The 27,688-nt window shown below is 40.1% G+C and overlaps 3 protein-coding genes and 1 pseudogene across 5 annotated transcripts in view; 2 read left to right on the top strand and 2 right to left on the bottom strand.

Annotated features, from left to right (window-relative positions):
* Positions 1 to 2,788, top strand: part of LOC127433872 (E3 ubiquitin-protein ligase TTC3-like) — a 39,434-nt gene extending 36,646 nt beyond the window's left edge. For both annotated transcript variants that reach the window (XM_051686166.1, XM_051686164.1), the window contains 4 exons: positions 301 to 427; positions 506 to 613; positions 1,545 to 1,637; positions 2,461 to 2,788. In XM_051686166.1, the coding sequence (XP_051542126.1) occupies positions 301 to 427; positions 506 to 613; positions 1,545 to 1,637; positions 2,461 to 2,592 (460 nt within the window). In that variant the 3' untranslated portion in view covers positions 2,593 to 2,788. The remainder of the gene's footprint in view (positions 1 to 300; positions 428 to 505; positions 614 to 1,544; positions 1,638 to 2,460) is intronic.
* Positions 2,789 to 2,930: 142 nt separating this feature from the next.
* Positions 2,931 to 3,994, bottom strand: LOC127433593 (vacuolar protein sorting-associated protein 26C-like; annotated as a pseudogene).
* Positions 3,995 to 4,368: 374 nt separating this feature from the next.
* LOC127433883 (histidine-rich glycoprotein-like) lies at positions 4,369 to 5,747 on the bottom strand. Its single transcript, XM_051686194.1, has 3 exons — positions 5,589 to 5,747; positions 5,266 to 5,365; positions 4,369 to 5,156 (listed from the first exon to the last, which is right to left on the bottom strand). The coding sequence occupies exons 1-3, from the start codon at positions 5,744 to 5,746 to the stop codon at positions 4,479 to 4,481; spliced, it is 936 nt and encodes a 311-aa protein (XP_051542154.1). The 5' UTR covers position 5,747; the 3' UTR covers positions 4,369 to 4,478.
* Positions 5,748 to 5,989: 242 nt separating this feature from the next.
* LOC127433874 (dual specificity tyrosine-phosphorylation-regulated kinase 1A-like) lies at positions 5,990 to 26,343 on the top strand. 2 transcript variants are annotated; one of them, XM_051686169.1, is made up of 13 exons: positions 5,990 to 6,204; positions 7,036 to 7,141; positions 7,257 to 7,326; positions 12,269 to 12,465; positions 12,564 to 12,683; positions 13,971 to 14,159; positions 14,279 to 14,426; positions 15,512 to 15,798; positions 17,289 to 17,435; positions 17,634 to 17,774; positions 17,861 to 18,164; positions 20,461 to 20,582; positions 22,624 to 26,343. In XM_051686169.1, the coding sequence occupies exons 3-13, from the start codon at positions 7,317 to 7,319 to the stop codon at positions 23,227 to 23,229; spliced, it is 2,271 nt and encodes a 756-aa protein (XP_051542129.1). In that variant the 5' UTR covers positions 5,990 to 6,204; positions 7,036 to 7,141; positions 7,257 to 7,316; the 3' UTR covers positions 23,230 to 26,343. The 2 variants fall into 2 exon arrangements, with proteins under 2 accessions (XP_051542129.1, XP_051542130.1); XM_051686170.1 differs by having other exon boundaries at positions 6,200 to 6,334.
* Positions 26,344 to 27,688: the final 1,345 nt, after the last annotated feature.

Genomic DNA, 27,688 nt, shown 5'->3' with positions numbered 1-27,688 from the left:
TTTATTTTTCAGCAGTTTCTTAGGCTGAGAGTCTCAGGATGTATCATAATCTATATTATTAAAAAAATCTGAAAATTGATACCAAACACTCGACAAAGCTTTTTTTTTATTTTTTTTTTATCAGCCTTTAATTTTGGGTATGCCACTAAAACAGGAAATCCTTAAACACACCTTCAGATCTTAAAGGGTTCAAGTTTAAAAATGCGACTCGAGACCTTTTCATTCTGTTCTGTTTATCTGCGCTGTCTGAGAGTTTCTGAACGCAAACTCATCCTGTGTGATGATGGCTTTTCTCTGTAGGCTGGTGTTGAATAAGTTCATTCAGGAGGAGCGCTCTGCAAATGGAGGTGCTCTGAACATGTTGACGTATGATGATGTCATCAACAGAGTCGCACAGGTCATCCTGGACCATCAGGAGAACATGCGTGTGCGTGAAAAACCACAACACACACTGTTCTGTATGTTTTGATTGTGGAGTAGTAATGTGGTTTTCTGTTGCACGCAGGAGCACATGAATGTCATGAGAGGTGAAACGAGGGCTCAGGGTTCGACTCCGCCTCCAGTGCACGTATGGAAGAATGTGTCAGAAAAACATCACAATACTGCACTCGCTGTAAGAGTCTGTCACACACACATCTAACACGGTCATCTCTCTGTACACACATGACATCAGTGCTTCTTAACTGTTCTTAAAAGATCACAGACAGCAGGAAAAAAACAGTGATTAACTCAAATAATAACATGTAACTAACTATCGATTGTACATAGTCAAGATACCAAAAGAAAAAAAAAAAAAATAGACTTAAAAGGGAGAAGTAAATGTTTTCCATGTCTATTGTTGTTAACATCAAAGGCCATTCGTCCAATCAATCAAACTCTGCAGTCGTTCCCATGGTCATGGAAAACCTGGAAATATCAGGGAATTTTTAAATTGTGTTTTCCAGGCCTGGAATAGTGGTAGAAATTATTAAAAGTGATGGGAATTTCTATAGTAAATATATATTATCTGCTTCTCATCATGTAGATATTACAGTCCATAGTGAAATCTAATTTATCTGTGAATCGTTCTTTTGAGTTATATTTGATGAATTAGTCAAAACTGTTCACAAACTTGGTCAAAGTTATTTTTTAGCAAATCGGATGGAATAAAAATAATTTTTAAAAATCTGTATCCAGTAATCTCAAACAACTGGAAAGTGGAAATTCATTGGTCAAATGGTTTGGTAATTAGTGCTTGAGATGAATGTTTCATGATTTTCACTAGCCACTGAAACATCACCCGCTAACATGTAAGTTAAAGAGTTCTGGTGGTAACCCTGTGCAGTATTTTGACCAGTATTAATGCAATATTGGGCTCAGAGTTTGTTCCTTGTATTAGGCGTATTTGTTTATTTACAAAATTGTGTTTTCTGGATATTTTTGTTATTTTGGTACAGTGTTGAATTTCCTCTTGATGTTCAGTGTTACATCTGTCCTGAAGTGAGAACAGTTGAGAAGCGCTGAATGACATCACACTCAGTAACTGATTTCTATTTGTGTGTCAGTTGAATATGGAGGATCCGTGTATCATCTGTCATGAGGAGATGAACTCTGAAGATCTGTGTGTGCTGGAGTGCCGACACAGTTTCCACAGAGAGGTCCGAACACAACACACTCACACACACACATTCACTCACAAACACAAACACAAACACACACACACACATCTCACTCACTCACACACACACACACACATTCACTCACAAACACAAACACACACACACACACACACATCTCACTCACTCACACACACACACACACTCACACACACAAACACACACACACACACACACACATCTCACTCACTCACACACACACACACACATTCACTCACAAACACAAACACACACACACACACACATCTCACTCACACACACACATTCACTCACAAACACACACACACACACACACACACATCTCACACACACACACACACACACATCTCACTCACTCACACACACACACACACACATTCACTCACAAACACACACACACTCACTCACACACACACACACACACACACACTCACTCACAAACACACACAAACACACACACACACACACACACATCTCACTCACTCACACACACATCTCACTCACTCACAAACACACACACACACATCTCACTCACTCACACACACACACACTCACTCACAAACACACACACACACACTCACTCACAAACACACACACACACATCTCACTCACACACACACACACACACTCACTCACAAACACACACACACACATCTCACTCACTCACTCACTCACACACACTCACATCTCACACAAACACACTCACTCACTCACTCACTCACACAAACATCACACTCACACACTCACATCTCACACACACTCACTCATACACACAGTTTTCTGAGGAGTTCAGTCATATGAATTGAGTGATTGTTTGTGTGTTCAGTGTATAAAGTCATGGCTGAAGGAGCAGAGTACATGTCCCACCTGTCGAGAACATGTGCTCTTACCGGAGGATTTCCCGATGTTGCCCAGACGACAACGCAAGAGTCACACGCATGCAGCTGCATTAAATTAAAGAAAACACGCTATCATTCTTTTGCCAAACTGTCACTTTAAATCTTCAGTCACACAGGACCAAATATATATAAACACACATCCATTATAATACTGCCGATCATATTCAGACCAATCAGTGATGTTTATTTACAAGTGTTTTTTTCTTCCTGCTGTGCTGTAATAAACTCTTATATTAAACTTAAATTCTCACGAGATTTTACTGCTCTGTTTTTACCTCCTGTTGCCTTTTATCTTTATTTTACATCATTAAAACATTTAACCACAGAACATGTTCTCCTGCTGTATGAATGTGTTTTATGTGGTCATAGACCTTTATGACATCACAATGTGATCATTACAAAAGGACAAATGTCACTGACTCTGAGATCTGCTCCAAACGTTCATATTTACACTCCTACAGGGTCGAAAGAGTCTTTTGAAGATCATTGTCTGTGACGAGTGAAGCAGCTTTATATAATGACCAACTTCAGTGGAAGTGATTCTAGAAAACAAATAAATCCATCAGAAAATGGCAATAATAGACACAATTATTATTGAATTGTATTGAGGATAGATATGAGAACACAAATGTTGAATATTTACAGGCAGAGGACATCCGTACCGACTGTTGGTGGTTTCTAGAGTCGGGCAGGTGAAGAGTCGAGGAAACTCATGGAAATGGACCGACTGACAAACATCATCTGTGATCTGAATGTTCTGGATCTCTGTGGCGTCTCTGGCGTATCCCTCTGCACAGCCTGAACACACATGTGATCATGCACATGTAATGCAGAGCACAGGATCAAATAAAACACTGTCACTGAACACATGAGGGCACTGCTGCATCAGAGAGTCAAACATCTCAAACATTTTCAAGTCCATATTCTCAATCGCTGTATTATGCTGGCGTTTCACTTTTAAAACACAACCAGCATCTGCAGAATCTCTCGGTGTCCGTGTTTCTCACCGCAGGTCTCGACTCTGACCAGCTGCAGTTCAGTGCTCTGGATGGTGACCTCTGAACTCTCCACCACCAGCTCACCGGTCAAAGGTCACGCAATCACACAGCTGGTGGCATCCAGGTGACCCCTGATCATGAATTTTGGTAAGGAGCTTCTCTGTGAGACAGATGAACACACATGAGATGAGACAACAGTGAGATCTGGGATGTTCTGCAGTGTGATGGTGAAACTGGACTCTGATGAAGCTTTGACTTCTGTGACTGTAAACACACACACGTGATTTATTAGTGAGAGTCTCTAAAACATCTGAGCAGATTCTACTGGATCTACAATTTAAATTATACAATAAAGTATAAACAGTCACACTGCTCAAAACTGACAATATATGAATACACACACACACATATATACACACAAACATACATGCATACAAATACATATATACATACACGCAAACATACATGCATAAACACTATATATACACACACACACACATATATATATATATATATACACACAACACACAAATATATACACACATGCATACAAACACATATATACACACAAACATATACACACATGCATAAACACTATATATATATATATATACACACACACACACACACACAAACATATACACACATGCATAAACACTATATATATATATATATATACACACACACACACAAACATATACACACATGCATAAACACTATATATATATATATATATACACACACACACACACACACATGCATACACACACACACACATATATACACACAGACACACAACCGCATATATATATATATATATATACACACACACACACACAGAAATACAGGAAATAAACCTGTATAGACAAATTTCAAGACTTCCTACAGAAAATGATTTTTTTTAATTAGCTTTATTGACAAGTGTTCTCATGTACACAAGGAATGTTTTAGCTGATAGGAGAAACACTGTGTGTGTGTATAGTGAGTGTGTGTGTGAGTGTCTGTCTGTGTGTGTGTTTGTCTGTCTGTGTGTATAGTGTAGTGCATGTCTGTGTGTGTATAGTGAGTGTGTGTGTCTGTCTGTGTGTATAGTGAGTGTGTGTGTCTGTCTGTGTGTATAGTGAGTGTGTGTGTCTGTCTGTGTGTATAGTGTAGTGCATGTCTGTGTGTGTATAGTGAGTGTGTGTGTCTGTCTGTGTGTATAGTGAGTGTGTGTGTCTGTCTGTGTGTATAGTGAGTGTGTGTTTGTCTGTCTGTGTGTATAGTGTAGTGCATGTCTGTGTGTGTATAGTGAGTGTGTGTGTCTGTCTGTGTGTGTAGTGAGTGTGTGTTTGTCTGTGTGTATAGTGAGTGTGTGTTTGTTTGTCTGTCTGTGTGTGTATAGAGTGTGTGTGTGTGTATAGTGTAGTGCATGTCTGTGTGTGTATAGTGAGTGTGTGTTTGTCTGTGTGAGTATACTGAGTGAGTGTGTGTGTGTAGTGAGTGAGTGTGTGTGAGTGTCTGTTTGTTTGTCTGTCTGTGTGTATGTAGTGTGTGTGTGTGTTCACGAGTTCCTCCACACTGAGAGAAACACTTTGATGCTGCAGCGGGTCTTTACTGCAGATCACCACAACACCACACAACTCCTGAAACACATAAACTACTATGTGTTCGTTTATTCTGACACATTCTGCTCCACACAACACATTTGACTAACACAGGTCAAACTCAATGAAATGAATCTCACTCTCTCACCCCCTCATGATAAACTTTATTCGCTCGTTTCAGTCGGACATCCAGAAAAACGCTCATCTTCACTGTCACACTCACTTCCTGTATCCGTGTCATATGATCACTGACGTCATCCGGAGGGACGTGTTTAACGAGAGGGGGAGGAGTAAAATAGATAAACATAGAGCTCTTAAATAAATAAAACAATCTATTCCCCAATTCCCTGCTTTCATAAGTTCTGATTCATTTAAAACGAGATTTAAATAATAAGACTGTACTATATCATCATGTCTCTGTTGCTACGGTTGTTATATGTTCACACACATTACATGTTTATGTTTATTGACATGCTTAATTTTAGTGCTGTAGTCTCGTCTCGCTGTCGCGCACATTCCTTCGCCCTTTGCAACGTAAATTTGATTGGCGGTTTCCATGACAACTCCGAGAACGGCTCCTGCGTCATGAGGTCATCCGGGAACTTCGGCGTGTGATTGACAGTCGTCATGGAAACGTTCTCACTCGGCCTCCATTTTGTTCCTGACTTTTTTTCTTCCTTCAAACTACCGATGAGCGTCTCGCGCGATACCGCCGCGCTCCGGGACGACCGCTAGATCGATAATCGATCCTCGCTTCGTACGATCTGTCATCAGCGCGCCGCGGCGACCGCGAGGTCAGTGGACTCAGCGGCGCGCGCTTTGGCGGGTCACTCCCGTGCGCGCGCCATTTTGTAAAGTTGACAGAGGAAGCGGCGCGCGCAGGATGAGTGACTGACGCGGGACTGCTGCGCTGCGGAGCGCGCCGACGCTCATCGAGACGCGCTGCTGTGCATTTCTCCACCCGAGGAGCGACGCTTTCAGACGGACACGCTTCGGAAAGGGATTCGTGAGGAGCGATCTTGGATTTATCGCTGATTTTCTTCAGGATTTGTAATTGGTCTCGTCAGAAAGAGGCGCGCGCGACACGGTGAGTGATGACGCTCGCGCTGCGGCTAACGGTTAGCTGCTCACACCGAACCGACACTCTCCGGACACTCGGAACCGACCGAATCGCCTGTTTCGGACTTGATTTGAGCTGTTGTGGAGTTTATGAGACGGTGAGCAGCTGTAACGCGAGTGTTTGTTCGGTTATACCGTTCACAGGCCCGCGCTGCTAATGTTCAGTTATCTTCATCGCTCAATATGAATCATTTCACACATGATTCATTCATTTAGTTCTCAACAGCATCAGTTATTATTGATTAACCGTGTAACTGTCAGTCAGTGCTGGTTACTGCTCATCATTAGTGTTCAGTTAGCAGGTTAGGCTAATGGCAGCTAGTGTTTGACAGCTTTGATTCACAGATCAAACAGAGAACATACCCTCGACACACTGAGCACATATAACACATGTGTAATGCACAGGGTAAACTTGTTGGAGTGTGTGAGTGCTAACAACCTTGAATAGTGTCAGCTCAATATATTAACTATTAACCTGCAGACGAGTCAAACTAACTCAAGTTACTGTCATGATGAGCTCTTTATCATACAACACATACAATAATCATACACATGGATTTATACTCGATCACAAGTCAGTAGGACACACTGGATTGTGTTATTGAACATGCACTGCTGTGATTGTGTTTACATATTAATCTCTCTAAATACATCTCACGTGATTCGGTGAGTTATATTGATATTATACATTGAAATGATGAGCGAACAGCAGTTTAATATCAGCACATGCATGCATAGTACTTCTCCATTAGTCAGAGCTCATAAAGTGACATGTGTTTTTAATGAATGTCGTGAACAGATCCTCACCAATGGTTGTGCAAGTTGAAGATAAACATCTAACAGTGGAAGACCTGCTGAAACATCAGGGCTGTTCTCACCTGGAAACCACTCGCTTGTCTTTTCAGGTACATCTGTGTCATCTGTGATTTATATAATGCTCATCTGTACACAAACATACGTGTGTGCTGATCATAGCAGAGTGTGAGTAGTTAATGACTGATGTTTGTGTTGTTGTTGCAGTGGGCTGTGGTTTACAGATGGACTCACCTCTCACAATGATATGAGATTTGTCAGGGGACGATGCATACAGGTGAGACATGTTCTTAAGTCATACAGACAGTTTTAGTAATAATGTATAGAGTCAAAGCTGTTGTATAGTGTACATATGAACTGTGACAAGTGTGTGTGCTTTATTCAGCATTCTAGAAAACATGATTATTGTGACACTGAAGGATTGGACAGACTGTGCAAAGTATCTGTCATTTGTATGTTGCTTATGGTAATGTTTACATCTTGTCATCTTCTATATGAAAAGTGTTTGGAGAGGAATAAATCAGTCTATTTAGGGCAGACGTGCCGGTCAAGTATAAATGTTTAAAAATATAGGCCAGGGTCCCGTTGGAGCGCTTGTCTCCAGGGTGTGCTCTCACAGGTCCTCTTTTAGACAAAGTGATTCCGGGTTCCTCACCCAAGAGCTTTTCTGTCAGCAAATACTGTGTTCAACTGTGCTGCTGGGAAATGTGTCAAAGTGCAATTCAATTTCATGCCTCTTACACGTTTTCCTATTGGCCCAAACCTCCTCGCTCTGCCCTAGCAACAAAAGTGGGTTATTTGCATAGGCTTTCCCCATTGGCTGCCGCTTTAGCTCTCGGGCCAATGGCGCGGCATCTTCCTGGTGGTAGGCTATGGTAATGAGGCACTGTTGCTGGGGTTGCGAGCGCTGGTTACCAGTGTGAATGTGCTGCATTGTGTTTGCTGGTGAGAGCTGATAAATGACGACTCCATGATCTGCAGAATTCCCACTCGCTGTAGACAGTCACATCTCAAAACATCACATCTATCATTACACTCTTAGTTGGAGTATTTGGACACTTTGTGGTGTTTATTATTTGTTCATGTGTGTGAGTGTGTGTTCAAATCCTCAGCTGTTGTCTAGACGTCATATAATCTGTAGTGTGAAACCGTTCATACAGATGTACCTCACTTAATCTGTAGTTTGTCTTTGTAATAATGTCATTTAAAAACTAAACACACCAGGGTTTTTCCTGGATCAGATACCTTGGTGGTTGACGTATACAGTCATCCACATGCTGGAAGTTGGTTTATTACATGCTTGCAATTAATATATAACATAATTACTTAGTTAAATGTAATGTTTACCTTGGATATAAGTTATTTTTCATCATCTAAGCATCTGGAACCTTTTGAATTCAACATAGTTTTTTATTTTAAGGTGCTACGCAAATCAAACTAGATTTAATGAACACCTTAGTTAAAATATTCTGACTGAAGGGATAGTTCAACCAAAAATTTACATTTTGTCATCATTTACTCACCCTCATGCCATCCCAGATGTGTATGACTTTCTTTCTTCTGCAGAACACAAATGAAGATTTTTAGGAGCATATTTCAGCTCTGTAGGTCCTTACAATGCAAGTGAATGGTGACCAGAACTTTGAAGCTCCAAAAAGCACATAGCATCAGCATAAAAGTAATCCATAAGACTCCAGTAGTTTAATCCATGTCTTCAGAAGTGATATGATAGATGTGGGTGAGAAAAATACAAATATTTAAGATAACCTTTACTATAAATTCTCCTCCCTGCTCAGTCAATCTTCACTTTTCCTTTCACATTCACATTCTTTTTTTGTTTTTTGGTGATACACATTCTTCATGCATACACCCCCTACTGGGCAGGGAGAAGAATTTCCCAGCAGCACAGTTTCCCAGTATGCAGTTTAAAATTCCAAGATTAAATGGGAATCATCACAGCAACAAACTCCAACAGAGCGCAGCATGACTTTCTGTCCATTGCAGAGACGGCGTTCTACACTCTGGAGAAGTGCGCACAAACACGAGACGAAATTTACTTTCAAACATCTAGATGGAAGAGAGCTGAATGTAACAGAACGCAGGGTCTTCAAAACTATTTCAACTTAACACTGCATTTTAAAAACATGATGATCATGACGTCACGGAAACCATGGTTTGCAGATACGTGGTTCAGAAACAGTGGTGCGCACTTACTAAGCTTATTACATTAACCCTCACGGTAACCTGAAGGAAGAACAGAGACGCACGTTCTGAGCATCGTTTCATTGAACTGAACAGTGAGTCTTCACATAATGACAAAATATTATGCACTATATTTTGATTATGTCCTAGTTTTGTAACAAACTACATTATAACAGCCTATGTTAATGAATAGACGTTGGTACAGCGAGACACAATGCAGTAGCCAAAGACATATGACATACATGTACATACTCTATTTCTACATGTCTATGTGCCCCCCAACCACTGAGTACTCAACAAGTACTCAAGTAATTACTTCGAGTGCTCGAGTAGACAAAATGACCAAAATGGCCATCCCTAAAATGTAGGTGGCACTCTAACGCATTGTAGCCCTCACAGATGTGCTCGTTCATTGACATTGTCTAATTTTCATTTCTTGCACCATTTTTTTCATCAACTATCTCGGCTTCTGAGTGGACTAGAAGCTCAATCTAGGTGTCATTAGAAAGCTGAGATACTCCCCGTTGCGATGGTATATATTTGAGATGGGGTGGGCATTATGACCAAAATCTTATATCATGATATGAGTAATTTTATATTACGATAACGAAATATATCACGATATAGTAAACGTTTCCTGGAAAATCAATTAAAATTGGTTCATATATGAAATAACCATATTGTAATGCCTATTTTTGGGACACCAGTCAATGAATTAAATACTTAATAAATTAAAACTACTTCCTCTTTATTTGAAACAAGATAAACAATGTCAAAGTAAATAAAAATCAACCTTACCAAAATGCTAAATATAACAGTATGCCAGTTTAAAATGGTGTTGACCAATATTATTATTATTATTTTTATTATTATTATTATAAACTTTGCTTAACTTAAAATCTTCTCAAAATAATGCAAAAAAGAAAACGCAAGTAAAAAATTAAATAAAATATCCAACAAAAAGAAACACTTCTTGAAGAAAATAAATATCACTTCTTGCAAAATATATAAATGACCAAATTAATGCGTCGTCTTTTGGCTTTCATAATATTCTTTTGCCTGCTTCATTTTGAGGTGGTAAAACAGATTGCTTGTATTACGAGTGATTATCGTCGTGCGAACCACAGATGTCGCACCTGTTTTAATAACAAGCTCCTCTTCATTTTCTTGAACCAGTTTGGGAGTTGAAGGGAATCTTGTGGAGATTTCTTTCTCCATTTAAGAGATTTCCTGGGTCAAAAATTGTGATCCCGCACTGATCTCCTGTCTCTGGAGCACATATATACGGAAGCCTGCTGGATTCGCACACACTTCGGAGATCCTGAGACATCACGCCCCACAGTCACATGAAACATTCGCTTGTCAGATGAGAAGAATATTTAACAGTTTTAAAGTGCCAAACACATGATGAAGGCCGTTAAATTTGCTTGGGTGGCCGCAGAAAAACATTCCAAACCTCTGTCCATGTTTCTTCAATTCTCTCAGTCTCACGTGACGCCCCACTGATAGATAAGCCCACGCTGAGCACATGGATATTTATATGTCTCGATATACACGATATAACAAAATTTCGGTTAACACTTTATATAGTCACCACAATATATATCAAATCGCACAACTCTAATTTGCGATGATTTGTTTAGCATGCTTTTCCTGCTGGACCGCATATTTTAACACATCTTAGATATAACATTAGCTTTCTCACAGACAAGTAAACAATGGCTTATTTTTCAGAAAACGTAAAAGCAGAAATAAAGTTTTTAGATATTTGGGGCTAACAGCAGCAGTTATCAGAGCATAAAAGAGACGTTTATGTTTGATGACTTAAAGAAATCATATTTCACTTTGTGATTCTTTTGAACATCTTTTAAACTGTGGTATTAGTGCAACAAAATATTCCTGAGAATGAGAGCTTTCATTTGATATATGACTTGTCTAATTAGGTGCTATTTTAAGGACTTTTATATTCATATTAATATTTCTACCACATAACCACTAGGTGGTGCTTATTTGCGACGCAAATGTTTTCAGGCCTTATTTTGTTATTTTATCTAACAAATGCAGAAGTGATGGTTATCTATGAAAAGTTCAGATTCTAAGCTTTCAAACGATATCACAGATGCCTGACTTATGTATTCAGAGACTTCAACATTTTAAGAGTAAGCTTTTTTGTGACATAACGCCCTCTTTGGACCCGCCGACGAGTTGAAGAGATTAAGAATCATTCATACAGAACATTTCACTGGAGAAAAAGTATTTCCAAAAATTTTTCTATGAGTCTTGGAGGTCAAGACTGTATTTTATTTAACATGAAACTACAACATTTTTGTCAAAATAAAAACACTGGTACTGTTACTAATGTAAAATCTTCCTGAAGTAAGGATGATGAGGTGTAATTTAAAAACATTTATTTTAGCGCATTTGTCACAGTGTTGTGTCTCGTCCTCATCGGTGTTGTTTATAATGTCGGGACTGTCTAGCTGTTTGAAATGTTTGACTTCCACCGTAGCGCTTTAAATTAGAAAATTATCAGCTGAATTCAAATAGGTCGCTTAAGTTTTATTTTGTGGTCTGCGCCGTGTTATCGAGGGAAGCTCAGTTGATGCATGTTAATTTAGCAGGGTTCAATTAGTGTTTGTTTGTGTTTGTGACGATTCTGAGTCATGAACACATCAGCTCTCTCTCACACACACACTCTTGATCAGCTCTGATTAGACATGCATACACACACTTGAACATGCAATCAGTGGTTGTGTGTTTGAGGGAGTGTCACGTGTGCCGTGTCGTCTTGTGACAAAAGCATGAGTGTGAGCTGATATTTTGGGATGTTCTGTAATGTGAGCTGCTATTTCACATGAGCAGACTTTACAGTCACATCCATCAAACATTCTTTATTTATCTACAGTTAAATGCAGAAAGCACTTTGTTTTTTGAGACATCCTGCCGTCTGGATTTATTCTGGGGTTTGTCTGTGTGTGAGTTTCTGTTGAAGTTGTGTGTTGTGTTGTGTGTTGCAGGAGGAGAGACATCAGCATGCAAACCCTCCTCTGTCCGGCTGGCTCCCTCGTTTTCTTTCCATTCGGCTGGTGTGCAGATGGATGCGCAGACGCCCCATTCACACCCGCCGTTCAGTGATGGTCACCTGCAGAGCGCTGACCAATCAGCCGCTGCGCTGCCATTCAACTCGCAGGCCTCGCAACCCAATACCGCCCAGGTACACGCATGTACAGTAAACAGTTGTAGATCTCAGTTGTGTTAAACAGATATGTGATCTTTCCAGTGTTATACACAGCGTGTTCATATGTGTTTCAGGTAACTGCTGATATGGTGATGTTACAGCGGCGAATGCCTCAGTGTTTTCGGGATCCAGCGGCGGCGCCTTTAAGAAAACTGTCCATCGAACTGATCAAAACCTACAAACACATTAATGAGGTGCCACATGCATACATTTACAGCACTGTGACATCAAAAATAATGTTTGTGCTGTTGATCATAATCATAACAATACTTAACTACCAAACAGAGTCATCAGAAAACCATACAGTAACATAAATACATACATCATCATACAGTCACACAGAAAACCTCTGAGTGATTTGTGTTTTATATATATATATATATATATATGTGTACAGTTGAAGTCAGAAGTTTACATACACATAGGCTGAAGTCATTAAAACTCATTTTTTAACCACTCCATAGATTTAACATTAGCTAACTATAGTTTTGGCAAGTCGTTTAGGACATCTACTTTGTGCATGACACGAGTGATTTTTCCAACTATTATTTACAGACAGATTATTTCACATTTAATTGACTATATCACAATTCCAGTGGGTCAGAAGTTTACATATACTAAGTTAACTGTGCCTTTAAGCAGCTTGGAAAATTCCAGAAAATGATGTCAAGCCTTTAGACAATTAGCCAGTTATCTTCTGATAGGAGGTGTACTGAATTGGAGGTGTACCTGTGGATGTATTTTAAGACCTGCCTTCAAACTCAGTGCCTCTTTGCTTGACATCATGGGAAAATCAAAAGAAATCTCAGACCTCAGAAAAATAATTGTGGACCTCCACAAGTCTGGTTCATCCTTGGGAGCAATTTCCAAACGCCTGAAGGTACCACGTTCATCTGTACAAACAATAGTACGCAAGTATAAACACCATGGGACCACACAGCCATCATACCACTCAGGAAGGAGATGCATTCTGTCTCCTAGAGATGAACGTAGTTTGGTGTGAAAAGTGCAAATCAATCCCAGAACAACAGCAAAGGACCTTGTGAAGATGCTGGAGGAAACCGGTAGACAAGTATCTATATCCACAGTAAAACGCGTCCTATATCGACATAACCTGAAAGGCTGCTCAGCAAGGAAGAAGCCACTGCTCCAAAACTGCCATAAAAAAGCCAGACTACAGTTTGCAAATGCACACGGGGACATTTCACATTCTTAAAATAAAGTAGTAATCCTAACAGACCTAAGACAGGGAAAGTTTTCTATGATTAAATGTCAGGAATTGTGAAAAACTGAGTTTAAATGTATTTGGCTAAGGTGTTTGTAAACTTCTGACTTCAACTGTATAAAAGGTTTCTTAGTTATATGAGTTGCTCACTTACTGATCAGAATAAAATTGATGATTTTGTTTTAGTTATTGTGTAAATAAATACAACTAATAAAGTAGTGATACTTTCTCACCAATCCGTTTGATTGATTTTCAGGTTTACTATGCAAAAAAGAAGCGACGTCACCAACAGGGTCACGGGGAGGACTCGAGTAACAAGAAGGAGAGGAAGATTTACAATGACGGTTACGATGATGACAACTTTGACTACATTGTTAAAAATGGAGAGAAATGGATGGACCGATATGAGATTGATTCTTTAATAGGCAAAGGGTCATTCGGTCAGGTCAGTGTCTCTCTCAGGTCCTTGATCAGAGAGACATCAGTTCATCATTTCATTATTGCATTGTTTATTGCAGTGGAATGTGTCTGTGTTTGATGGGGTTTGTCTCCCTCTGCTGGCAGGTGGTGAAAGCATATGATCGTGTGGAGCAGGAGTGGGTCGCCATCAAGATCATCAAGAATAAAAAGGCCTTTCTGAATCAGGCTCAGATTGAAGTTCGACTGCTGGAGCTCATGAACAAACACGACACTGAGATGAAGTACTACATCGGTAAAGCATTATGGATCCACAAATGAAGATCATCATTTACTCTCATTTCTTTCTTCAGTGAAACACATGATGTTAGGCAGAGTGTTAGTATTAGTCAGCGCTTTGCACTTTCATGGTGTATTTTTTCCATACAATGACAGTAAAGAGTGACTGAAGCTGTCATTCTGTTTAACATCTCCTTTTGTGTTCCATGGAAGAAATTTTCATTTATTTATTTTAATTTGTACACTTAGTACAACAATACTTCCTTACAAACACAGTAACAGTGACAGACAGGTTTGACTCAACTATACTCTGATTCAGAGAAAACAGAGAAATATGATGATATAATTCATGTTTTGGTGTTGACCGGTGTAGTTGCTGTGTTTTGGTTTTTGTAGGGCAGTATAGTACACGTTTGTTAAATGCATCAATCTGGTGCACTTTGAGAGCAAAATTAAGAGGCTAGATCTATGAAGAACTTTGTGCTCTTGTAAACAATGTTATGCTTTAGTAGTAATTTAATCATAAACACATTAGTTGTATAGATATGAATGGTGATGATACATCAAAAAAGTCATCCACGAAACATCGAGTAGAGCATACATTTGAGACAGGGCTCGACGTTAAGCATTAGGCGGGGCTGACTGACTAGGAGTGAGAGATGCTTTGCCGCAAAACACAACGTTAGAGATCTTTTATGTTATTATGAGAAGTATAAAAATATTTTCGGTTCATTATGAAACTGTGGTGGGGCACAGACAAGGTAATTAATGGGAAACACTGGGCTGAGTCTTTCCTCACACGGTTTCTTCCTCATCTACCTGAACATATAGAGGCAGGTTTTTTTTTATTTTTTTTACTCGGACTTTAAGGCACTTTTTTTTCTGTAAAGCTGCTTTGAAACAGTATGTATTGTGAAATTTGACTTTACTTGGTACCATGATGCATCGTATTTCAGTCCAGAGTAATGTACCTGTGCTAGTTAAAGGAAAGTCTGCTCAGTGGCTTATAGCGCCATCTAGACATCAAAACAGCCCTGAGACATGTTGAATAATTCAGTGTTAATATGATGTGCCTGTTAATCTCGTCTTGTTCTTCTGCAGTTCATCTGAAACGTCACTTCATGTTCCGGAATCACTTGTGTCTGGTATTCGAGATGTTGTCGTATAACCTGTACGACCTGCTGAGGAACACAAATTTCCGCGGCGTGTCTCTGAACTTGACGCGCAAGTTCGCTCAGCAGCTGTGCACCGCGCTGCTCTTCCTCGCTACGCCTGAACTGAGCATCATCCACTGTGACCTCAAACCAGAGAACATCCTGCTCTGCAACCCCAAGAGATCGGCCATCAAGATTGTGGACTTCGGCAGCTCCTGTCAGCTCGGACAGCGGGTGAGTCCGTCACAGTCCAACACATGTGCTGTCAGGGGAAAGACAACATCGGTTCATACATTTATTTCAAAGCTTTGCTGTATTTATTGCATTATCACTCAGAGTCTGGTCAAATGAAGGAAATTTGACACTATAATTTCCAGCCCAAAAGAAGTTCCACTGTGAAATGATAATTTGTGTTGTGAGCAGACGAGTGTTGAGATGTTCCAGGGTTCTCACGATCATGGAACAGCTGGAATTATCAGGGAATTTTAACATGTCATGTACATTATATAATTCATTTTTCACATAGTGAATATTTATTTTACGTTGTACGTGATATAACAAATGACTAGAAAGGTCATGGTCATTCATTGGTCAACAGAGTTGTCACGGTACCGATACCAGTGAAATTTCACAGTGCTCGATACCAATTTCGATATGATAATATGATGTGTTATTGAACACGCCAGTTTAGTTATTTTTAATTATTTACTAATTATTTTACTAATTAAAGTTTAATTTAATTTCATCATTAAAATGATGTGTAATCAATAAATTCTTAAAACTCTTAACAAGTGAAAGAAGAACTTTTCAACATGTCATTGCCAAATGTTTATTCAGCAGCTGTCTTGCTTGTGATATTTTTATTAATTATTATTATTATAGCGAATATTACATTTTACTATACAGTTGTAATATATTTTTATTCAATTTCAGGCGTCTAGATTTTATTTTGAATCGTGCTTTTATTATGACGTGTGTTTTTTGCCAGAAGCTTCAGTTTTCCGGATAAACAGTTCACGTCACGGTCCAGTGTGATCATTGAAGACTTATAAGTCATGTCTGAAATCTGTTTACACTGACCTGTGAGTCTGATAAATGCAATGAATGACACAGTTTTGGACTGTTTGTGTTTTAGATTACTGGTATTTGTGTATGTGGTCATTTTGAAATGTTTATGTTTTAAATGTTATTACTGTGAAGCACTTTGGTCAACTCTGTTGTTTTAAATGAGATTAAAGTGCAGATGCTGTGATTTTAATGATAAATATATAGTTTACATATGCTGCGTGGTTCACAGCGGATTAGTGCTCTACTGTGTCATCTCATACAACGTGAATGATTCTCAATGTCTGTGGAGTTTCTAGTGTATGAGCGGTCAGATTTATTTAAAGTACGCAGCTTGTCCACACTAAGATTGCAGTCTTTAGTTTAATAAATCACACTGGGACATGTCACAATTTTAATTTGATTAGTTGTCTATTTCCGTGTACAAGGAGTAACAGAACAGGCATTCAAAATAAGCCTGTGAGCATTTTAAATCTGTCGTGTGTCAGTCATACTGCAAGCTGGTACTGGATTGAGTCCCTGCTCGGTACTATTGATACTACAGAAACACTGGTATCGTTAACATCTTTTTTTTTTTAGTATCGACTTGATACTGAAGTACCGGTACTTTTGACAACACTAACTGGTCAGGAACATTAATGTGATGCATGTGTCTTCAGATCTACCAGTACATCCAGAGTCGCTTCTACCGCTCGCCGGAGGTGCTGCTGGGAATGCCGTATGATCTGGCTATAGACATGTGGTCACTGGGCTGCATCCTGGTGGAGATGCACACTGGAGAACCGCTGTTCAGTGGCGCTAATGAGGTACATCATCATCATCAGCAGCATTAGCACATATCACTGTTACACTATTCATTTACCAGAACTACAAATCAACTTACACGGTTTAATCGAACCCATGATCAGACCCACCACAAACCTGTGGAACACCTCACATTCATTATATTTCACTCATGTGAGAGATTTCTCTTATTATTGTCTTCACGAATCATCTAATGGCAGGTCGATCAAATGAACAAAATCGTGGAGGTTTTGGGGGTTCCTCCCAATCACATTCTGGAACAGGCACCTAAAGCCAGGAAGTTCTTCGAGAAGATGTCTGACAGCACGTGGTGTGTGAAGAAGACCAAAGATGGCAAACGGGTGTGTGTGAATCATGTGACTCCTGGAATGTCTTGATCCTGGTTGATTGTGTCGGTGATGTATAACTGTTGTTCTCTCATGTGTAGTATAAACCTGCGGGCTCTCGGAAGCTGCACAATATATTGGGCGTTGAAGCGGGCGGACCGGGCGGCCGGAGAGCGGGTGAATCGGGTCACGCCGTCGCAGACTACCTGAAGTTCAAAGACCTGATTCTGCGGATGTTGGACTACGACCCCAAGACTCGCATCCAGCCGTATTACGCACTGCAGCACAGTTTCTTCAAGAAGACCGCAGACGAGGGCACGAATACCAGCAGCAGTGTCTCTACGAGTCCCGCGCTGGAGCAGTCACAGTCGTCTGGAACCACGTCCAGCACCTCCTCCAGCTCAGGTCAGTCGATCGATCAATCAGGCTGTCAGCATTCATAGATTCATTAGGATTCTGCTTCAGTTCGTGAGTTCTGGTGGTTAGTTGTGCTTGCTGACATAACTAAACTAATTAAATCTCAATATTCATGTTTTTGCTCTTTTTTTTTTTTTTTTTTTTTTTTTTTACGAACACAAGCAAGAATGAATGTAATCACTTTAATTTATATGCACACTATGTAAATAACAACATAAAACAGCAATATTTACCTCAGGATATCCACGGGTCATTAAAAGGTATTAAATCAATTTGGTGTAAAATAAGGTCATTAAAAAGTCTTAAATTACAATACCTGAGATATTATTATTATTTATATTTTTTAACATTTCCCTCCTTGGGCCGTGAGGTTGAATGAAAACCTTTCATGCCTCGCATATAGCAGAGAATAGAGTGGACACACAGTTTTCATGTGTATGTTCAGTGTACATGTGCGCTGATCCCGTGTGTGCTGCTCCGGGGCTCAAGATATTCCCCATTCATTTCCTCCATTGTCATTTCAACATTAACAGACTGGGCGATTACATGAGAGAAGACATGTTTCAGTAAGTTGTACCGTATCTTTCAGCAAACCCTCAGAGGTTCATTCATGTTTATTTCGTGCTATACGTTGGAGAGAAAGATCATTGTGCCCCGCTCTGTTTGAATGGCCAGCTACTGCAATCTGTCACACGCACCATTAAAGAGTATAAATACAACATGTATTGTTTGAATTCAAGATAACAGTGACATCATTTAAAAGCTTAAACTAAAAATGACATCTGACTCAAAAGATGGAGCGTGACACAATTTGTGCATCTGTAGCTGTAACTTGCGCTGTCCTGTGCTTTCACTCTGTGTTGGTGTGTGTGTGGAGATAATGAGAGGAGATGCCGGTGACATCATTTTTCAAAATAGAAGTCCCATGTTGAATTAACTCATTTTGAAGTTAATACAAACATGAATTAGTGTATGAAGTTAGTACAATATTTTACAACAGATATCACACGATATGGTGAAATTATCTTTATATTCAAAAGCTTTTTATAAAAAATATAAATAATATCTGCTACATAGATAATGGTAAAAGTGTACATATTAAACGCAGTCTATATGCAATTTGGAACAAAAGACAGCTATGTTTGTGATATCTGGAGAATATATCATATATCGGATGGAAGTGCTTTCCACCACTGAGGAACAGAGAATATGAACGATCTGAAGAGTGACTTCATGACATGTTGCAATGGAACCACCGGGCATCACTCATTCTTAGATCACAGTGAGCGAGAGGGGACATAGACCTGCTGGAGGAGTGAATTAAAGCAAAGTTATTATACAAATCTAAAAACATGACACAGTATCACAGAAAAGGAGATGACAGTGTTTAATCAGATTTAATATGAGGAACAATGGAAACTGTTAAATACTGCACTTTCTGCCAAAATAAAGGCTCCAAGTGAAGGTGAAGTAAATACTACAGAAATACATTACATTATAGAAAACAAATCTAACCCTTAAAATTATAAAAATTGAATTTTATATTATAATAATAAACTTGAAAGATTGAACGAAGATATTTGCCATCTTTTTCAAACAACGTTCCCCAATATATCAAAAATATAGCTCAGATAAAGCAGAAAGTTTCACGTGTGGCATGACAGCATATATAATTTGATTTGGTTGTTTGTTGGTAGTGTCAGTAATGCAGAGCCATTTGTGCTCATGTTTGAAGAGAGCCTCAATGACTGCACTGAAAAACACAAGTGGATGTTTATGTAAGATTTTTGGAGTGACGTCCAGTCGAGGTACCTTGTGTATAGTAATGAACATAAGCATAATAATGACCTTTAATCACTACTGTAGATGTCTGCATAAAAATACACACAGTAGGCATACCGTAACAAACCAGCCCTTTACTCTCACATTAGCAGTGTGTCATTTTAATATGTGACTTCAGGTTACATCTAGTGTTGGGTATATGTATACCTATTTAACGTATATGCATTAACCCCGATAGTGATTGAAGTAATGAGCAAGTCTTAAATATTTTTGAAAAGGGTATTTTAAAGTGTTAAATTGGATGAGCTGACACCTGCAGATACCCTGTACCTAAATGTATTTTTACCAGAACATCTTACATGTAAAATACCATGCAGAGACTGCACAGTGAATTATACACAATATTGCTTATTTATAATATTGCCAACAAAATCATCATAAGTATATCATGAGTATTTAAGAGTCATTCAGCTGTAGTCAAAGTTCTGCTGGTGTGTTGCAGGAGGTTCTTCTGGGACGAGCACCAGCGGTCGAGCGCGTTCAGACCCGACACATCAACACCGACACAGTGGAGGACATTTCAGTGCAGCGGTGAGCATCGACTGCCACAACCTCTGCCCACAGGTGACAACTACACACATACATATACATCAACACTGACACTGAGAAAAATGGCTTCAAAATTACTTGGTTTTAGGGTGTTTTCACACTTGGTTAGTTTCAGGGATCTGAGAGCACTTCAAGGTACCAATATCTCAACACTCCAAAGCAGTGTTTCTCAACTGGTGGGTCGCAGGTCTATTCGGACTGAGTCGCGGACAGCAGGGGAAGAACAATGCCATGGTTCTCCCATTGAAGATATTTCGGCAGTCATCCAAGTGATAGCCTATTTAGGACTGCCGAGGCAGATTTAATGATAATCTCGCAATCAGCTAAAGGCTTCTCATCTGCACTTTCGCACGAGTGTAACGGAACCAGCTCGCAATCATGATCTGCTCTGATCTCTGATGTGCGCGCGTGCAACAACTGGGCTTCCCTCGATATTGCGGAGCGCTAACCTCAAAACTGATGTGACCAATTTCAGTTCTAGTGAGACTCTTCTAGTTTAAAGCGTTACGGAGGAAGTCAAGTCGAACCTCTCAAACGGTAGGCAGCCCTGACATGCCAAACAGCACTGAGGAGGAAAGAGCAACACTGTGCTATGTGCTAATTTTATTTTTTATTATACATCATCACCTTTACACAGTTGGTTTACGATTTTACATGAGTAACAGTAACTGTTATATTTTGATAAAATGTTATAGTTTCGTGTGAAATAATCTAAAGGTAGAATCTATTAGACCTCATTTTATATCAACAGTGGCAGCTGTAGTTAAAGCTTCAAGATGTGTTTCAGCTAGTATTTATTTTTTCATAAATATTATAACTTGTTATTATAACTACAATTATTTAAGACTAGCTACACTGACCTAACCATGGTAATGAGGAGCCTTTCCTCCTGTGTAATATGTATGTTCTGTTTGAATGATGTTTGAAATTAGGAAACAAACGGGATAATAATGGGCTCATATAAGTAAATATGCTCTTCATTTTTTAAAAGGGGGGAGAGAGAACTTCCTGTCGCTTTTGTTGTTGACGTCAACAACAACAATAACTTGTCACTTGATGCATGTAAATGTAAAATCTGGGTCCTGAAGCAAAACCAGTTGAGAACCACTGCTCCAAACAATGTCAGACCCCTTTTATCCTCCTGAGATCTGGGCGTGACTGCTGTGTGCATTTTCTTTTTCCCTTTTTGATTTGTAACTAGTAGCACCTAATAAACAAGCAGAAACAATAATAAAAAACAAAAAAACAATAGACCAAATAGTTTTCCTAATAAAGTATGTCCTCATATGTGGACAGCGGGATTAAGTTGTGATATTTTAAATAACACTAAACTATAAAAAGTCAGATTTTTTTCATCAAATAGTTTATGATGTTTCCAGGAGTGTTGATTATTCATGTTTTTAGACGTTACAGACATTACATCATAAATTAGCATAATTAATTCAGATTCAAAGTAATGTCCAGCATCATCCAATCACTGTCAACCATGTTAAAATAAAATGATACATTATAAATTCTGAATCTATGTACTGATTATCATTGTCACATGTCTGTCAAACATGTTGAGTGATCCAAACATCATCTGCAGCCTGAAACTGAACTTTTGATCAGATTTTAGGAGTGAATGCACTTAACTGCATAGAGAGCTATAGGATGCTCCCTTGCTCCCTATTTAGTGAATGACTTAACCTCCAGTGTGCTGTCTGTCTGCACTGGCCTCAGAACAGTTTCAAATGCACCTTATTTTCATCCTAACTCCATATAAAGCCTCTGAAAGACACATTTTCAGCTTTTAGATGAACCCATTTATTCTCAATATGATAATGTACAGTAAATATAGGATTTCTAAGGAAGAAAGGCACTGAAGTACACATTAGTGTACATTGTGTTTAAAAAAAATGGCATATCGGATGAAACTAGAGACTCTAATCTTTTTACTCAAACAGTTTTCAATGTAGTTGTGTTGTGCAGGGCAGTATAGTCCACACAGACCTTCTGTTGAGAAGAAAGCGACTTATATTTCAGCTCATGTCTGTGTTGTTCTTTTGTGCGACAGGCGAGACAGGCGTTTGCACCAGCGCTGGGTTGGGTTGGAGGAGACGGACTTCAGCAGGTGTCAGGCGAGACTCACCCTGTCCAGGAGACCACCTTCAACATACCCACCCACCAGCCCAAGGCTCTGCACCCTCACACGTCCCAGCACCACCACCACCATCATCATCATCATCACCTTCAACAGCATGCACAGGGCCCCGCCCGCCCCCGGCCCCGCCTCTACTCGCCCTCGCACAGCGCCTCCACGCAGGACTCAATGGAGGTGACGCATGGACACCTGTCCATGACCTCGCTGTCTTCCTCCGCCTCCTCCTCGTCCACCTCCTCATCCTCCACCGGCAACCATCACCATGGTTACCAGAGCCGGCCGCTGCCGCACGGACTGGGCTTCGGACACAACGGCAGCTTGACTTTGGGACTGGGTGCCTTCTCAAACCCGCGGCAGGAAACGGGTGCGGCGGCACACCCCTCGTACTCTGCGAGCACGAACTCTGGGCCAGGACGCTTCGTGGCCGAGACTCACGCGGGTCTGAGACCGGGTCTGGACCGGGAGGACTCGCCCATGGCAGGCGTGTGTGTGCAGCAGAGCTCCGTGGCGAGCTCCTGACTCTCCTGAGAACGCTCGCTTTTCAGAATAAAGCTGCTGGAATGAGATGAAAGCTGATTGGCCGCTGGGAGCCATGACATTACCGTCTCCGAACGCTTGATACGAGGCTTTGTTTTTATGACGTTTGCTTTTTTTTTTGCCGATGGTTTTAGAAGCTTATTCACACACGCACCTTCACGTTGGGTTTCTTTTCAAGAGTATTTAAAGTGACGACATGAAACGCCAGTCGCTGTCTGTCTTGCTTGTTTTCTTCATGTCGTGCAATGGTGTGCTTTGAGCAGAGCTTTCCCACAGTGCAATGAGGGTGTGTGTGTGTGTGTGTGTGTGTGTGTGTGTGTGTGTGTGTGTGTGCGCGACTGTGGGCAGTGATTCTTCAATATGGCCTTATCATTACAGACTGAATGAGCTGGGCGTTTCTTCTTTAAGCTTTCATGTGTTTTTGCCGTGTGAAACACCTGAATTCATGACACAAGATCACTGACAAACACGGAAGGCCTTTTCTTCTCTAGAAATCCACCGCTGATCACACGGTCTGAGCGACGGCCGCGTCCCTCCCGCTCTTATTTTGTGCTTTATCTGATTTGCAATTTTTCTTTCTTTTTTCCACACATTTGTGATGCTCATTTTCTTTTCCTCCTTTCCTTTCGCTTCACGATTATGCTGTGAATTTTACACAAGTTTTTATTTTTCCCTTTTGATAATTTATTGTACCAAAGGCGTTTTTTTAATAGATCATAGATGTCTGTAACCAATAATGTAGCAGTTCTGCACTTTGACTCAAAGGTGTTTGATGTGTCAGTAAATACCTGTCAGAACTGAAGTGCACATCCGCTTCTCAACTTCTGTTGTTCTTTCCCTTCTTCATTGTCCTCGACACAAGCTTCAGGCGTTTCTTGTTTTTGCTCTCACGGGATGATGGATGCCGCGAGCTGCTCGGCTGGTCCCACAGCAGCTGGACAGTCAGAGGTCATCTCCAGGCGGGACGCAGGCGCGCAATCGTCGCATTAAACCGGCCACCGCTCTCTCTCAGAACTAAAGCAATCCGACGGAGAGTGAAACGGCGTCACATCACATCGTCTCTCTCTGTTCGAGCGATTACGACGGTTACGAATGAACGGTTCTTTAGGGTTCCTTTGATCGCGGCTTACCGAGCGAGTTCATGAAACAGGCTTCAGGTGTTTACTTTGTGACCCCATTTTAATAGCTGAAATAGAATTTATGTACATATTTATATTTTTTTAATAAAGGAAGTTTAGAACTCACTACTTTTTTCCTAATGGTATTTTGAGTACATTTAAGTCAACTTGGTAACATGCAGTGGAAGTTCTCTATGGTAGTCAATGGGTATATCAGTGCTTCCAGGCCAAAGTAGTTGACGACGCTAGTACAAATGCAAAACTCTAGGGTTGAAACGGGACGGAGAGTAGATCTTCATACCTTAATATTCTAGACAGGGTATCGTGTGTGTGCATGTGTCTCTACAATCAGAACACATCGCCAGTGTTTCACATGTTCCTATACTCCAGAGATAATGTAGTACAGGAACTCATTCAGTTTTTTATTGTGTTATTTGGACACAAACTTCAGTAAATGGGTCCATTTGAAAGCAGAAGTCAGACTGTGACAAACGGTGAGTGTGTGTTTGTGAGTGAGTGTGTGTTTGTGAGTGAGTGTGTGTGTGTGAGTGTGTGTGTGTGTGTGTTTGTGAGTGTGTGTGTGTGTGTTTGTGAGTGTGTGTGTGTGTGTGTGTGAGTGTGTGTGTTTGTGGGTGTGTGTGTGTGTTTGTGAGTGAGTGAGTGTGAGAGTGTGTGAGTGAGTGAGTGAGTGAGTGAGTGTGTGAGTGTGTGAGTGAGTGAGTGTGTGAGTGAGTGAGTGTGTGAGTGAGTGAGTGAGTGTGTGAGTGAGAGTGTGTGTGAGTGAGAGTGTGAGTGAGTGGGTGAGAGTGTGAGTGAGTGGGTGTGAGTGAGTGGGTGAGAGTGAGTGTGAGAGTGGGTGAGTGTGTGAGTGTGAGAGTGTGTGAGTGAGTGTGAGAGTGGGTGAGTGTGTGAGTGGGTGAGTGTGTGAGTGGGTGAGTGTGAGAGTGGGTGAGTGTGAGAGTGGGTGAGTGTGAGAGTGGGTGAGTGTGAGAGTGAGTGAGTGGGTGAGAGTGAGTGGGTGAGAGTGAGTGGGTGAGAGTGAGTGGGTGAGAGTGAGTGGGTGAGAGTGAGTGGGTGAGAGTGAGTGTGAGAGTGGGTGAGTGTGTGAGTGTGAGAGTGGGTGAGTGTGTGAGTGAGTGTGTGAGTGGGTGAGTGTGAGAGTGGGTGAGTGTGAGTGGGTGAGAGTGAGTGGGTGAGAGTGAGTGGGTGAGAGTGAGAGTGTGTGTGAGTGAGTGAGTGAGAGTGTGTGTGAGTGAGTGTGTGTGTGGGTGAGAGTGAGTGAGTGAGTGAGTGAGTGAGTGAGTGTGAGAGAGTGAGTGAGTGAGTGAGTGAGTGAGTGAGAGAGTGTGAGTGTGTGAGAGAGTGTGTGTGAGTGAGTGAGAGAGTGTGTGTGAGTGAGTGAGAGAGAGAGTGTATGTGTGTGTGAGTGTGTGTGTGTGAGTGAGAGAGAGTAAGAGAGAGAGAGAGAGTGTGTGTGTGTAAGAGAGAGAGAGAGTGTGTGTGTGTGTGAGTGAGAGTAAGAGAGAGAGAGAGTGTGTGTGTGTGTGTGAGTGAGAGTAAGAGAGAGAGAGAGTGTGTGTGTGTGTGTGAGTGAGAGTAAGAGAGAGAGAGAGTGTGTGTGTGTGTGTGTGTGTGTAAGATAAACATCTACAACGCTCGAACTCCTGCTAGCATTTCAGGTTACACTTTATATTTTATTTTTATTTCTTTTTTTTATCTCTCTCCCTGGTCCGATTCCCGTCTGGTTCACATTCTCACTCCTCGTTTGGTTCCAGGACAAATGGTGATGATGATGATGATGATGATGATGTAAACAGAATGACAGACGGATATTTCGCATCTTTATCCACAGGTTGTAAGATCAGGACTTTCTATGTAAATTAAAATGTCACTGAAGGGCAGTAATGGACAAACCCTTTGTACTATATTCAAGCGGTCTTATGTATGATTATAAAAAAACAAAGTTGCTTAACTTGTACCTGGTCTGCTCTCATTCTTCTTATTCTGTCCAGTTCTTCAGGGTTTGGTCGGGACTCGAATCAAAGTTTAAACAGACATTTCTGAGATACGAGTAGTCGTATAAAAGTAAACAGATTTCCATGTCTTCCCTTCAATGTATTTTCTCGCTAGAACTTTCTGCAACATAAAAGCTTTTAGTGAAACTAGAACATTCTTCAAACACAAGCAATCCCAGTGTTCTCCGTTCAGATCTGTTTCTAACCGTTTCACTGTCTTTCAATCACACTTGTCCCACAATAACACGATGGTTTGCATCTTGAAGTCTAATTTTGTAGGCTGTAGAGATCTATACATTAAAGTTTAATGGGAATAAAAAGCAGTTTATGCAATGAATGGATGCATTATTATGACCAAAGTTAGTCCACTGAATGACACACAGTATTTGTGTTGTACTTTTAACACAATCTGAGACACAGTTTAGTTCTTCACAGTTAAAGGAATATTCCGGGTTCAATACGAGTTGAGCTCAATGGACAGCATTTGTGTCATAATGTTCATTAACACAAAAAATTAATTTTGACTCGTCCCTCCTTTTCTTTAAATGTGTGTTCCAGTGAGACACTTACAATGGAAGTCAATGGGGTCAATTTTTGGCACTTACATTATTTCTTGTGTATTATTTGGGCTGTAAAGGTGTTTAAATCATCATTTTTACATTCGTTTTAGGATTTGTTGACATTACACGTCATGGCAATGAAATTGTATTATTGGCTATAACGTTATAAGGTTAGTAAGTGATTTTATCACAGTAAAATCATGTTAACACACATATTGTTTATGTCTTGTGTCTATACTTTTGAAACAGTGAGTATTTTAATGTTTACAGATTATTGACCCCATTGACTTCCATTGTAAGTGTCTCACTGGAACACACATTTAAAGAAAAGGAGGAACGAGTCAAAATTAATTTTTGTGTTAATCAACATTATGACACAAATGCTGTCGATTGAGATTAACTCGTATTGAACCCGGAATATTCCTTAAAGTAAATAACGTGAACAATGCAGAATCCTAAACATGAACACTTGTTCGCTCTGTACAGTAGCGGTGGAAAGTCGGATTAATTTTAGCAAATCAATTAAAAAAGTGATTCTCTATAGAGTCTTCAAAGTCAAGTGTTTGGCATTTAATATAAAACAAATTAAATTGCTGTTTATCACACTATTTTCACTATTAGGATATAAAGATTGCTTCAAATGTTTAATGTTCAACATTATTGTTCACACTATTAGTGTTGCAATATTGATCATGTTATTCATTAATATTAATTACTGTTTTGTTAACAACACTGTTCCCATTTCACA

The sequence above is a fragment of the Myxocyprinus asiaticus genome, chromosome 43 (genome assembly GCF_019703515.2).
Source record: "Myxocyprinus asiaticus isolate MX2 ecotype Aquarium Trade chromosome 43, UBuf_Myxa_2, whole genome shotgun sequence".
Classification (NCBI taxonomy): Eukaryota; Metazoa; Chordata; class Actinopteri; order Cypriniformes; family Catostomidae; genus Myxocyprinus; species Myxocyprinus asiaticus.
Note: the sequence above shows the minus strand (reverse complement) of the source record. Positions and strands in the feature narration are given on the sequence as shown.